Raw genomic sequence first — 14,143 nt, 5'->3', positions numbered from 1 at the left:
CTTCAAATTTTTATTTTAAATTAAATTAAAAAATTATGTAATATTAAAGTTTTAAGGGTTTTAAGTTAGTATTTGTTTAAATTCGGGACTGCAAATATTGCTTTAGTTACTTACTGGACTCGTAACCGAACAATGTGATAACCGAACAATGTGACCCACTATTGATTTCTTCAATTATTCTCGGGCCAAAGCCCATTTTACCGACCCCTCTTTACGTGTCCGTTCCCAGGTAAAGGCCTACATCACTTTAATTATTCTTTTCTTCAAACCCGACCCACCCATCTTCAATATTAGGGTTTGCTTTTGTCTTTTTATCAGTCTGCGAGCATCTAAATTATTTCTCTCTCAAATGGCTCCGATCGTTTGAAAATCACACAAATCTGTTAGCTTCTTTTAATTTAGGTACAGAAATGGCGGACGCGTTCGATGAGGAAGGTGAGCCTGCGTACACGATTGATCAGTTTCTTAAGGGCATGGAAGAGCAAGAGCTGGTAATTTCATTTTCATTTTTATATTTTTAAATTTTTCTAGCAATTGAAATTATATGTTCCTTTTATCATTCAGATTTCGTGTTTTCGTTTGTGCCTGATTCGGATTACAGTTGAATCCTAGTCTGGGGACCGAATTTTTTTGTTAATTTATCGAGATTAAAACAATACTGTTAGGTTGAACGAAAAATGTTAATTTATCGGTGTTATTCATTTATCGTATTTTAATTTATCGAGGTTCTACTGTTCTTGCGAAGTGCTGTACATAAACGCACTTACACGATCCACTGCTCATGCAATTCGAAACCCTAGGCTGTGACCTTAGTGACAAAAAAGAGCTCCTAGGGAGTGATTACTGGTTTTGTTTATCGATGTTATTTTTTATATATGTACGAGGAGTTACTGTGATAGGACTTTTGCTGTCATATAGTTGCTTTGAGCTTTCCTTTGAATGTTTTTTAAGTTCATGTAGTTCCTAGAGCATAATCAGATCGCTAAAGCAGAACTATTGTCTCGCTTTTATATCCACTGCATGAATTAAAATGTATTTCGATTTTGTTGTGTTCCTTTGGCTAGGTTAATCAATTAAAGATGGGATTTAAATATTTAATCACAAGGGATGCGTATTATATTGGTGCAAAAGTTGACTTTTTTAATGATAGGAAATTAAGGGTTGTACTGTAATGTGTTCGTAATTGTATTAATTAAATTTTAATTTACTGGAAATGTTGGAAGTCAGTGTGTAGATTACTGTCGAAGCATGTACGCGTCCTTTATTAGTTTATTTCATTAGCTAAAAGCCCCAGTCCATAAAATATTCTGCTTGAGAAAGATGACAAAGCTATGTGTGATGAGAATGTCCATCATGTCAAACATGGGTGATTATTTCTGTGGCTCGTCTTATGTTTCTCAATGGTATTGGAACTGTAAATTGAGTTATAATATGTTTTTGAAGGAAGCGGATATGATTTTGGGGGGTGATGACGGCGAGGAGTGCACTTATGCAAAGGGGTATATGAAGAGGCAGGCAATTTTCTCATGCCTGACATGCACGCCAGATGGAAATGCTGGGGTTTGCGCGGCCTGTTCCTTCTCTTGCCATGATGGTCATGATGTATTCTTCTTATTATTGACTAATTCTGTTCTTAATCAATTACACAGCATGCCACTATCATCTCAGTGTTTTTAATTATTATTATTATGAACTGTTGCTAGGATGCTATTAATATTAAAGAGAATTACATCATTATAGATTCATAATGTTGCGGTGGTTTTACATATGTTCATGAAATCTTGTTACCCAAAAAGCCAATAGAGAATAGTTGATATATATTTACATGGAAATATTGGCTGGGGAGTATTGTACTTGTGGGTACGATAGCTTTGTTAAGCTGGTTATGAGTTGTGACCTAACCACCTGTCAAATTTTACCTAAATTTTGTGGACAGGTGGTTATGGCATTCGCTCCCTCAGTCAATCTAAAAACTTATGTTTTAATAAATTGTTTAAAGGAATTAAATGCTGATGTATTATGATCCCTCTATAGGTTTTCTCAATGTTTACTGTTTAGCAAATTCTCTCCCATTTTGATTTTTAGATTGATTGGTCCACTTGGGATAGCTTCGTTTTTTTATGTATAATAAAAGTCATTAGGTCTGATTGCTGTAATGTTAATTCTGCTGCTGTATAGTCCAGTCTGATATTTTTAGTTCGTATCTAATTGTGCCTGCTGTTGTTTTTATCTGATGGTTGTTTGCTATGTGACAAGGTTGTTGAGTTATGGACCAAGAGAAACTTTAGGTGTGATTGTGGAAATTCTAAATTTGGAGTGGGATTCTGCAAGATTTTCCCGAACAAAGATGTTGAAAATGCTGAGAATTTATACAACCATAACTTCAGAGGTCGGTATTGCACATGTGACGGACTGTACCCTGATCCAAATCTTCAGCAGCAAGTTGAGATGATACAGTGTGGTATCTGTGAGGATTGGTTCCATGAGGAACATCTTGGTCTTGAGTCACCTGATGAGGTTGTGGCTATTATCCGACTTCTTTTAACCTTTATACAACATTTGCTAGTATAATACTATCATATTTTTGCTTACATCTGTTTATAGTTTTATTCCATTTTATGAGTAGTCATTTCAGTGTGTAAATGGCATAATCATATGTGCTGATGGTATCCTGGTTAAAAACACAAGTATTGAAGCCAGCTACAGAAAGTAAATTTTCCTTAGTAAATCCAGTCAGAATCGTTCTAGTTTCTACCTGATTTCAAATTTCAGTTCTCTGACTATCATTACAGCTGACACAGCTTTTATCCTCTCTACAACAGATTCCCAGAGACGAGGACGGGGATCCCATCTATGAGGAATTTATCTGCCAGGTGTGTTCTGGAACTTGTTCATTCTTGTCCTTTTTTCCACAATCCTTTATGGCAACATATAAAGATTCTGCTGCAAGCAAAAGTGAAGGAGGCATCATAGAAAATGGAGTTCCAGCTTGTGTATCCTCTGGTGAGCTTGATAATGGAGGTTGCATTGAAGATTCTGTCAAAGCAGACTGTACTGAGGCTAATCCTAGTTCTGGAGTTACTGTTAAAACTCTCGAAGGACATTCTGAGACAAATATGCAACTAAAAGAATGTACTAAAGGTGCCAGTGCTACTGTTTTGTGCATTGCTGGAGTTGATTTGTCAGCTTCACCTTCCGTGACAAACAAACCAATGTTTCTTACCAAAAATTGGAGAGGCTTGCTTTGCCGCTGTGGAAGATGCACAGCCTTTTATGCCCAGAAGGGAGTTGGCTTCTTGCTCGACCAAGAGGACTCAATTGCGGAATATGAAAAAGTGGCTCAGCAGAAGAGGGAAGAGAAGTTGCATCAACAAGAAACCAGCGATTCCAGTTTTCTCAATGGCTTAGGCCATGTCGAAAAAATTGAGATCTTGAGCGGCATTTCTGACATGAAAAATGAGTTTCGCAGTTTCATTGTAGGTTTCCTATATTTAAACCTACAACTGTTTATCCTAATTTGTGCACCTCCTTGCATTGTAGACTTGTAGTATTCTTTGATGTCTAGGAACAAAGTTTATGATTTTGGTCTGACTTGATTTCTTTGTTTCCTTGCAGGAGACCCGTGATCCATCAAAAGCAATCACTTCTGATGATATTCGCCAGGTGTTTGAGAATCTTAATAAGAAGCGAAGGACTGAGTGATTATTGATGCATCTATTACCAGAGTTCTATTGTTTTAGCTTGACTTTGTATGTGGAACATCTTTCCTTAAAACCTGAACGCAAGACTCTTAGTCCAGTTTAACTTGCTGCTAGTGTTTATCTTTTGGATTATTGTAATTATAGGCAGTAAGCCTTTATCGTATGCTTCGACAGTATCAGGCCTTTATGTGCTGAAGGATGTGATTCGAACCCAGGTGTTTGCAAATAAATTTTAACTTTTTTTTCCCGCTTAGCCGTTCATATATTTGGGCGAAACAAGTTCACAGTTGCGGAAATTGGGTCTTGCTAGTTGCAATGCAATTAAAAGGTTTGGTGACATGAATCTGTGACCGCTTAACTTTGATTATTTGGTTGATGACATGAAAGTTGTAGACCAGTACTTTGGTGACTTCAGCCACGGGATTGAAATGAAACCAAAAGAAAGACATTTTTCATTAGCTAGTTGAAAGGTACGTCGGCAGGGCTTTGAGTATCGTATCAAAATATTAGCCCGACATCAAAATATCACAGAAAGGAATAATCTGATGACCACATACGTAGAACATGAACCAAATGACAAATAAAAATGATAGTAACAAACTGAAGTCATATCATTTACCAAAAAGGGAAATGAAGAATATAAATTTGAAACAAACATAAATTTAGAAGCAAATATGGATTTGGGATCATATCTATATAGCTAAAAAGGTGACTTTTTTATTAAATTTAGCTGAAAAATAATTAAAATAGGGAGTGACAAAAAAATTAAAAGGGAGTATTTAAATTAATTGAATTGTTCTCGTTTGAAATGTAATTTTAAAAATTATGAATCCTATTTAATTGTTATTTTCGGATTAAGTATCCATTCATCTCAATTGTTATATGAGTGATTCTGAATTATTGAATAATTTGACATGTATGCTTGATAACGAATATTTGTTATAATATATATCAGATCAGAGAAAATCGAATTAAAAACGGGAACAAGAGATAAGAGTTTACTCATTGACCCCGATGACATTTATATATTATAAGAAAATTAGAAATAGTTTATTATGAAAAAATAAAAACGATATTAGAAGCAAAAGGCTAACCTAAGCCTCCAACAAGTGCGCAAAATAAGAATCCAACTTTTCACCCACCCAATCAATCTCCTCCTTTCCATCTTTTATATACTTTGTTTCCCTTCCATGCCACCTCTTCTCAACCTCACTTTATTCATCTCTCTCTCCTCTAAACCTCACATTTCTCTCCTCCTCCGTCGCTCCTCCGCCTCTCTCTCCCCGCCGGCGACCTTTCCTCTCCGTCTCTCCCAGTATCTCCCAATCTCTCTCAATCTCTCCCAACCACAATCACAATCATTGTCTTTACATACATATAATTGTACACAAAGACGTGAATTAGGAGCAGGAGGAGACAGAGGCGGTTCATTTGTGACTCGATTTTCGAGACGAGTAGGAGGAGACAGAGGTGGTGGTTCGGGTCTGTTTGGTGAAATGGGATCCGAAACCAATAATAATAATGATAATAATTATAGAGATTTTTTGAATAATAATTTATCGGTTTCGTCTGGTTTGATTAAGCAGAATAGTCTTAATCATAAGGATAGGGATAGATATGATCGGAATAATGAGATTACGGAGTCTCCGTCGAAGCAGCCGCGTCATCAATCTACTAAGCTACTCACATTGCCTACTATTTTAACTATTGGCCGTGTTGCTGCTGTTCCGCTTCTTGTTTGCAGTGAGTTTTGATTTTTTCGTTATTGGAATGCCTGTTTTTCTCTAATTGTTGTGGTGTTTATATGTGTGTTTGAGAGAGAGAGAGTTTGTTTGGTTGATCATCATGAGTAACTCTTTGAATTTACTTAGATTGTTCTAGAATTTATGATATGATAATTTTTTGTTCAAAAAAGTTTAAAGTATTATCAATAGAAAGTATTGGCATAGGAAATTTGTTATGAATTTCACAGTTTATATCTATTGATTATAACTTGGGGAGTATCGTTCTATGTTTGTGTGTGTGTGTGTGTGTGTGTGTGTGTGTGAGAGAGAGAGAGAGAGAGAGCTTTGATACCATGCTTGCTAAGCAACTCTCTTCAAAGAACTATAAATTTCAGGAGAAGCCTTCAATGTAATCATACATTATAAATCAATAGATAGTATTTAATAATTGATTCATAAATCTTGAGGTGTGGTATAAGGAATGAATGAAATGGAAAATTGTTTATAAGAAAGTGAAAGAGAACGATTTTAAAAGGAAGAGTGAAGAATATGAAAGGCTCCAGATTTTCTATAATGGTTTTTGAAGGACTTGAATTAAAGAGCATACTTGTAGGATTGATCTTTAAGTTTATATTTGTTTTAGCGGAAGAAGGAATGAATTTTGAATATTACCAACCAAATAGAACAACATCCCCCTCCTTTCATCACATTGTATCAACCTATTGGTGTTAGTTGATATGCGAACTAAAAGTTTTGTTCTAATTTGTCAATGGCTTGATCATTTAACATTTTAAACAAAAACATGTTGAAAACTTTGATCAATTATTCATTACCCCAATTGAAGGTAACAAGTTGGTTTGGGGAACAGTAGTGTTTTCTCATTCACATTCGATGCTACTTCACTCAACATTGATAAATGATAATACCGACTGTTGCATACTGGTAATACTTTACATACGCAGAATGCGGCAGGCAGGAAGTTTTCAAACCTTTTCTCCCAGTAATGATCTTAAATGATAATATCCTAATTTTTTGGATCATGATTCGTTTTAAAATTCTATTTTGTGATTGCAAGTTTTAGTGGCAAATTACTTTTGCTTATTCCATTGCGTCAAAGTATTCATGGCTTGCTTGGCTTGATGTCTCTTCACCTAGTAAGGTGACCACTGTGTTTAATTATTTATTTTATAGCTTTTTATATGGATACCTGGTGGGGAACAACAGCTACAACAAGTATCTTCATTGCTGCAGCTATCACAGATTGGCTTGATGGGTACCTTGCTCGAAAGGTTTTTGTTGTGTTTGTTTTTAGAACTCCATTGATGTGTGCAGAATCTTTCTTAAAATTTAGGTCATAAATAACCAAGTGTACATATTTGTTATTGACCAGATGAAGCTAGGAAGTGCGTTTGGGGCTTTCTTGGATCCCGTAGCTGATAAGGTATGCTTTTCTTTTATTATAGTAGACTTTACTGAGCTAAAACAGTACAGCTTAGGGGTGTTCCTTATGATGTAGCACTGGGAAAAATGAGAAGTAATGTGCATTTTAAGTTAATATTTTAAAAGAGTATAATATTCGTAATTTTTTTATTATGGTTGCTAACTGCAGCTTATGGTTGCTGCTACCCTTGTCCTGTTGTGCGCAAAACCTCCACAAGTTGTTCTCTTTGAACAATTTCCATGGTTATTGACAATACCTTCAATTGCAATAATTGGCAGAGAGGTAATGGCTCATTACCTAGCTTCATAGATAACGATATTTATTTTTGTTCTTGGAGAGGAATTTTCAAAAGTTTTTTGATGAGTGATGGATAATACTCTTTTGTTTGTTTTTTTATTTATTGCTAATTAGTTGTAATTATTACTATCATTTTGTTGTATTTCTTTGTTATATATATATATATAGTATATATATATCGTGTAAACTTCTCTGTTTTAAGGATTGTGTGCGAAGAATTGTTTTGTTGTTTTTATAATATATTATATTTCCTTAAAGACTGATGTAGTCCCTCCCACAAGTTGCTAAATGAAATTTTAAGTAGTTTACAAATGTACAGCAGTACAGAATTTTGTACAAAGTTACATGAGAGAGGGGGCTTATCGTTCATTTTTCTGGATGTTGATTCTCACTACTTAGTTCTAGTATTTCCTTTGGGACTTGGTTTTTTAAGGTTGATGCCTCTAGTCTGTGTTTGTTTCTTAGGATTGTTATCCTCAAGTTATTGGTCTATTTGTTCTTAAATTGTACTAGATCTGATCTTTGATTCATCCCATGGTCTAAGTTTCTAAATTCTAATACATTTTCTTGTTACTTTTTATTTCATGGGATTAATGATACCTAGGAAGAGGCTGTGGCTAGACCCTGTTTGTATAAATGATTTAAAGTCCAAATTAATTTATTTGGTCTGTGTAATAAGAACTAATGACCTAAAACTTACTTAATAATTAATTTTTACATGCAAGTCGGTGTTGTAGTCCATATTGTTATTCTAAAGGATTTAGTGTTATATAACGAGGATTAATTGTAACTAGTGCAGGGATTTACAATCCTTGCAATCAGACATAGCCCTGATGTATTGTTGTCAATATTTTCCTCCAAGGATAATGGTGGATCTCCCAAAAATTTCTTTTTTTAATCGAAAAAAGGACTGAAACCAATTCTTAGACGAAAAGAAACTCTGGATTGATTTGAGTTGGTGATGCTTGTGCTAATTGTATAGGGTAAATGAAAAATCTAAAGACCTTTTTTCCACCCAGAAAATCTTCCTGGACACCAATAACTGTAAAGGTTAAATCAATTTGCTGTACCTTACAAAGAAACAAAAATAGTATGGAAATTGGTTGGGGTCTGAGCTAGCCTATATAGGATCTCTATGAACTTGAAATACACAAACGCAACTCTGTATTAAAATGTGGTAAAACATATCAGAGGGATGCAATGTTACTAGATATAAGCCTAGCAGCAATAATTACTATTCCGACGAAATATCTTTTGTTTTTGCAATTTTTTTCTTAACCAAATGATTCGCTCATAACTTGTGGGAAATCACGAATAATAATTGGGGGCACAATGAGATCCTGAAGAATAATTTGTCATACGGCTAAGAGGATAACTTGTTATTTGGCTGAATATCTTCCTATTAATATGGTGACATCTTATTGTTTCTTTGTACATGGTTCAACAAGGTTAGTTGCAAACTGCTTCATAGAATAGCCGTTGTTTTTTTTAGGACCAAGTATGAACGTTTAAACAAGTTTCTGTGAAATCTTGAGACTGGGTTCAACTGTTAGCCACATCAGTTGTTTATCCTCGAAGATTTTCCTTGTTTGTGGTTTGATACGTTTGTGTGTGGTTTATTGAAGTTTAAATTTAATTGATTTTTGCTTCAAGTCCTAAACAATGTTGCAATGTACGCAATTGTTTTCTGGCCAATTGTGTGCATGTTTTGACTATATTACTTTGTGATCCTATTTATACTCTTGTGTGAGGTATGTTATATATAGACTGACCTTTTTTGTTTGTGATCATAAAATTATGGCCAATATACAGATTACGATGTCAGCAGTCAGAGAGTGGGCTGCTTCTCAGAGTGGTAATCTTTCTGAGGTACTGGTCCCTTTAGAATATGTTTTTTTTTCACAGAAGCTATTTATTATACCTTCTGCGTTTAATTGGTATGCGGCAATGATAAATGCTTTCAGGCTGTAGCTGTAAATAATTTGGGGAAGTGGAAAACAGCCACACAAATGATAGCATTAACTATTCTCTTGGCAATTAGAGACGGCAGGTATAAGCTCAGTCTCAGTGTCCTTATTAGTAGTAAATGTGTTTCACACATGATAATACTTTGTATATGTGTTTCCTGACAAATCACTTGATTTATTTTCTTGGCATCCCAATCTGTAGCCTTGCAGGTCCAGGAGTACTTGTAACTTCCGGTGTCACCTTGCTTTATATTTCAGCATGGTTAGCTGTATGGTCCTTAGTTGTGTACATGAAGAAAATTTGGAAAGTATTGCTAAAGTAGTGACATTGATCTTCTACGCCCCATGTTCTTGATGGACTGGAAGAGTATATCAGCTCTTAGAGCTTCGGTCATATGATCCCCGCATATGAGCACCGGGATATCTGTATACAAGTGAATGAAAGGAGTTCGCTTATTTGAGATATATACAGTTTATATTCATTCATCCAACAAAATTATTATTAGAGTGGTTATCTTCCATGTTCATGGTTTACTCCTCGGTCCTTGCCATTTGGAGGCGCTTATACTCAGATTGATGTAATACAGATACAATTATACACTTGTACCTTTTCTTCTGTTGGTTCAGTGATAATAGGCATTTATTTACTAGGATCCTACAACGTAGAGATCCTTGATGCATGAATTAGACTGGGGTCAACATTGTGTTATCCTCCTTTATAGAATTATAATTGCTAAGCTGGAGTTCTTGTGGTTACATAGAACGGGGCAATGGCTTTATAGAAATTGGTTACATAGAACGGGACAATGGCTTTATAGAAATGAAGAGAGAGAAATGAAGCGCCGGTGAAGCTATAGAAAATAAAACAAAAGTTTACGATAAAAAGAAGCTGCAAATAATTTAAAGTAAATTATAATTACTGAAATAGTGTATAATTTGGTTAAGTAAAATTGAAAAAGAGAATAAATGTTTTTTAATATAATAAGCTTTTTAGTTTAAAATTTTAGAAATCAAAATTTTAAAAATGCAGAAAATTTTAAAGTGTTTTTTAAATCTTAAAATATAAAGTTTTGAAATATTTTAAAAAATTAGGAAAAAATTAAAAATTTCTATTTTATGAAAACTTAATTTAAATGAATAATTAAAATCAAATCACTGAAGTAAAAGGAATCTAAAAGGAATAAGCGTGCAAAGGCCGTTAAACATTTTGGAAGAGATTTTATCACTCACAATGTCGAGATCTTTAACTTTCCGTTAAGACATGGATTATTTGTAATTAAGGTATTGGAAAGACGATGTAGCCTGTAAAGAGTGAAACTGACTCATTTATTTCTAACGGAACATAAGAGTTGGTTGATCTCCTCCTGGATGTTCTATTATAAAATGTAAATGGATTTTCAAGAGGAAGCGAAACCGCGATGGCTCAATAGATAAGTATAAGGTTATGCTAGTTGCTCAGGGTTTTAGGCAAACGGAATGCATTGACTATTTTGCTACATACTCTCCTGTTGTCCAAATGACAATAATTAGAATACTTGCTCCATTTTAGATTTATGAAAAATGGTTCTAACTCAATTTATATCTAATTGTTTGATTTGCAAAGTGCGGAATAAAGAGCTAAGTAAATCAAACACAAAGTAATAAAAACTCAGGTCTTTAAAACTTTATGGTGGATTTGAATGTATCCACCAGAGATATATATATATCGAGTGAGAACCCTGTGAAGCTTGAATAGCTCACAACTGCTTACAAATATAAACAACTAAACTTACAGAGAAATGCTACAGGATTCATCTTACAAATGTTTCTCTGAGAATATATTTACTTAGTCTTTTTAGTTGTTCTACTTACTACACTTGATTTATATATCACCAAGTTTACATAGTAATAAGAAAAGATAATAAAACAAAACATATCAAGTCTAACTCCATGCTGCTTCACTACTCTATTCCAGCATCTTTGAATATCTTCATGATAGCATGGAAATGATAATACTTCTTTGTTCTCAAAACCCTGTTAAACAGGCTGCCACATTCTTTTTGCAAACACTCGACGCATGTGATTGTGTTGTCACTGTCAACAGATATTTGAATTGATCATCCGTCGGGTACATGCTTGTTATCCGTCTGGTAGCCTTGTTGATTATCCGTCGGGTAGCCATTTATCACTTGACTCCATTTCATTTGTGCAGAATTACAAGACATCTTATATTTACATTTAATGAACTTATTCTGCACATCTACTAGCAGTCTACATGATTCATAAGCTACTACAGAATCTATACAAAGTTGTTTGCAGAAATGTGCTACAGTACTTACTGTTACATGAGCTACTCACCCTGTGGATATCAATTAGTCATCCGTCGGGACTATATTGAATCATCCGTCGGGACTACAATTGATCATCCGTCGGGTGCTACAAAATTCACTAAGTTAAATCTACTAAGGTGTTTTGTTTAGCTTATCATCAAGTACACAACATATTCCTAACAATCTCCCCCAATTTATGTCTACTGGAATTGTAGCCATAAATTAAGAGAAACTTGATGATAACAAAACATCCTAAAGATACAGATTGAAAAATAGTAGATAAAACTGATAAGTGCTACAAATTGCTGAAAATTGAACAATGCAAAGTACACAAAGAAATTACTCACAATTATTATCAAGGTGCTCCTCTAGTCTGAGCAGATAAATTTATTTTCTTGATTGTCTGGATCTCTTCCCAAGCCTTCTGTTGTTTTCTGCAATTTGATTCTGGAGTTGTCTGTGGAAATCAAGTTCTTCAGCTTCTGAGAGATCTAGCATTTCCTGCATCTCCAAAAGAGTCTCATTGTTAGAGATACTCAATTGGTCCTCCAATATGAAGAATCTTCTAACTCCTTTTTCATCCCTGAATTCTATCAGCCAATAGAGCCTCAGATGCACTCTCTTTCTTGTGAAGGGAATTGACAGAGTCTTTGGTAGTGCATCTTTAGCTCTATTACTCCTCAGCTCCTCAATCTTCTTTAGAACTAATCTTCTTGCTGTTATATTGTATCCAAAGTTCTTTTTGAATGAAGAGTACACTTTTATTAGCACATATTGGCTTTCTCGAAGAATCCTGTGAAGTGGCCATATGATCTCTCTTCCTCCCTTGTATTTGAACACCAGCCTTTCAGGGAGATGTCTGTGAGCATCAATTCCTCTCACTTCTTCCAATTCATCTAAGTAAACGTTTATGTCAGAAAACTCCTTGATGTCACAGATGTACAACATGTCTCCCTTGTTGACTGTAGATTTAGCTTTGATTGAGGTCTTGGATTTAAGAATCACTGTAACGACCGAGGAATTACGCTGGTATTATATTATAATAATGATAAATTATGTGTATTATGATGTGATTAAATGTGTAAGTTGTTAAACCTTAACTGCTATGTATTATGTGTTGGCTATTTTGATCCAAACGTGTTTTGGATATTTATTGAACGTTTTATCGTCAGTTATATATATTATATCAAAACCTGTACAGCTCAAAACTATGTTTTAAAAGCCCGTATTTCAAACAAAATCATTGGCTCTATTTTGGCCAAAAATGCCCTATACCATATCGCTATTCTGAACCCCTAGACGTTTTACCAATTGACCCTTTTCGCGAAAAACGACTTTTCCGGATCCCTTCGGGTACCAAAAACCCCACAAAAATTATATTTTTATTTTTATATGATCATGAAATTATCATATATCATTTTTCTTTGTATTTTTGTATTTTTCACAATTTTTGGGAATTTTTAGTATTTATTTTGTATTTATTGGACATTTAAAAATTCAATAATAATACCCAAAAATTATAAAAATTGGGGCCAAATATTTTTAATAGGAGTGTAATTAGACCCTTAATTTTACTTAGGGGTATTATCTTCATAAATATAAATACCTGAATTATTATTAATTAAATCAGTTAATTACAATTAAAAATCAGGAAAAAATAAAAAGAAAAAGAAAAGGAATTAGGGTTAGGGGTTTGGTGAAGAACAGGGCAACATAATCAAAGCTGATTTTCATCGTGATTCCGGAGTCCAAATCGTTAGTGTAAGTACTCGTTTTGAAGCTTATGATCTGTAGTTTTCGATTATGTAAGTGTTTTTGATGTTTGATTGATCGAACTGAAAGTTTATATTTTCGGGTTTTTAATCGCGAACTCGGGTTTGATTTTCTGGTTGTTGTTTGATGTTTTGATGATTACGAGCGTGTAGATCGTCGTTTTGTGAGTCGATTGGCACCGGTTTCGTCGAGGTTGGTGTACGTTTTGAGCTCGCCGGAGTTCCGCCGCCGCCGCCGCGTTTCTCAGGTTTCCGGCTGTTGTAGTCGACGAGGACGAAGGAGGAACAGAAGGGGAGCGTCGTTGTGTTGCTGTGCGTCGAAAATGCAGAAGGAACGAATGGAATCGAACGTTTTCGTCTCGCCGGAAAATCTCCGCCGGCGTCGGATTCTGGGCAGTGGCCGGTGTTCTTCGTGACCCGATCGGGTCGAAGACGACCCGGTTGCAACCCGGTTTCGACCCGGTTTCGATCCAAAACCCCCAATCTGTTTTTCTGATTTCTGATTTCTGTTTCTGATTTTTTATTATTTTAAATTATTAAATAAGTATTTATTAATTATTTATTAGTTATTTATTTATTAAATATTTAAAAAGTGATTAATTATTTTGATAATTAATCACATGATTTTCAATAAATCATAACTTCTTCATTTTAACTCCAAAAATTATAAAAAAATTATTTTTGACTTTGATTTTTCTTAAATAATTATTTAAAAATTATTTTAGGATTTAAAAGGTTGTAATAATTATTTATATTGAATAATAAATTGAATCATCAGTGTTTAATTCATAACAATTCAACCGTTAGTCCGATTTAAGTGAAACGAAGACCCCTAGACTCAGAAAAATGAGACGAATCCAATAAAAATAGTTGTAAGTTATAGTTTCTTCCAAAAAAGAGTGGTTTGGTGATAATTGATAGTTCGTAAGTCC

At 34.4% G+C, this 14,143-nt stretch overlaps 2 protein-coding genes across 2 annotated transcripts; both read left to right on the top strand.

Annotated features, from left to right (window-relative positions):
- Window positions 1-285: 285 nt before the first annotated feature.
- On the top strand, window positions 286-3,948 carry LOC141677509 (uncharacterized). The gene is made up of 5 exons (XM_074483479.1): window positions 286-491; window positions 1,444-1,602; window positions 2,257-2,517; window positions 2,823-3,476; window positions 3,616-3,948. The coding sequence occupies exons 1-5, from the start codon at window positions 411-413 to the stop codon at window positions 3,700-3,702; spliced, it is 1,242 nt and encodes a 413-aa protein (XP_074339580.1). The 5' UTR covers window positions 286-410; the 3' UTR covers window positions 3,703-3,948.
- An 858-nt stretch (window positions 3,949-4,806) lies between these two features.
- Window positions 4,807-9,814, top strand: LOC141677995 (CDP-diacylglycerol--glycerol-3-phosphate 3-phosphatidyltransferase 2-like). Its single transcript, XM_074484167.1, has 7 exons — window positions 4,807-5,444; window positions 6,617-6,714; window positions 6,816-6,866; window positions 7,035-7,148; window positions 8,976-9,032; window positions 9,128-9,213; window positions 9,333-9,814. Exons 1-7 carry the CDS (start codon window positions 4,892-4,894, stop codon window positions 9,451-9,453), a joined length of 1,080 nt encoding a protein of 359 aa, XP_074340268.1. The 5' UTR covers window positions 4,807-4,891; the 3' UTR covers window positions 9,454-9,814.
- Window positions 9,815-14,143: the final 4,329 nt, after the last annotated feature.

This window comes from Apium graveolens, chromosome 8 (genome assembly GCF_009905375.1).
Source record: "Apium graveolens cultivar Ventura chromosome 8, ASM990537v1, whole genome shotgun sequence".
NCBI classification, from domain to species: domain Eukaryota; kingdom Viridiplantae; phylum Streptophyta; class Magnoliopsida; order Apiales; family Apiaceae; genus Apium; species Apium graveolens.
The sequence above is the reverse complement of the archived record's forward strand: the minus strand, read 5'-3'. Positions and strand labels throughout refer to the sequence as shown.